At 41.5% G+C, this 496-nt stretch overlaps 1 protein-coding gene across 1 annotated transcript in view; it reads right to left on the bottom strand.

The window, feature by feature from the left end:
• Positions 1-496, bottom strand: part of nipal4 (NIPA like domain containing 4) — a 20,884-nt gene that overhangs the window by 5,989 nt on the left and 14,399 nt on the right. Inside the window, exon 4 of the mRNA XM_007542316.2 lies at positions 233-289. Within this exon, the coding sequence (XP_007542378.1) occupies positions 233-289 (57 nt within the window). The remainder of the gene's footprint in view (positions 1-232; positions 290-496) is intronic.

The following is a 496-nucleotide window of genomic DNA, read 5'->3' on the forward strand; positions in this document are numbered from 1 at the left end:
ATCTATTAGAACCTTTTTCCATTTTGGTTTAGTTTAATCCCATGCATGGTTCCTTTTCTAAAGTTCTACTCATATAATTTAAGCCAGTTTCCAAACTGAAGTATTAAAAGCTAAATTATCTTTTTCCCTTCTCCCCTTGACTAAGATGCACAGTAAACAACCATTCTTGGGGTTTTTGTTTCAATCACACAGAGGTTGCAACTGTAAAAGGTTTCTACAGTGAAGTTCTTACTGGTCAACAGGCCTCCCCACCACAGCCAGTCTTTAAGGTAGCCATATCCTCCATCACCTGCAGAAACGCAAACAGAGGCACATTTTGTGTTGGTAATGCCATCCTGATTCATAGCATACACCAGTGTTGTGGTACTCGAAGTTGGTCTTGGTCTCGAGACCATTTTTTGATGGTCTCGGTCTTGTCTCGGTCTCGGGCTCTGAGGACTCGGCATTTTATTTCAAGACCAGTCGAGACCGCAACTGTGAAAATATCACTAAACGT

Source organism: Poecilia formosa, unplaced genomic scaffold (genome assembly GCF_000485575.1).
Source record: "Poecilia formosa unplaced genomic scaffold, Poecilia_formosa-5.1.2 Scaffold679, whole genome shotgun sequence".
NCBI classification, from domain to species: Eukaryota; Metazoa; Chordata; class Actinopteri; order Cyprinodontiformes; family Poeciliidae; genus Poecilia; species Poecilia formosa.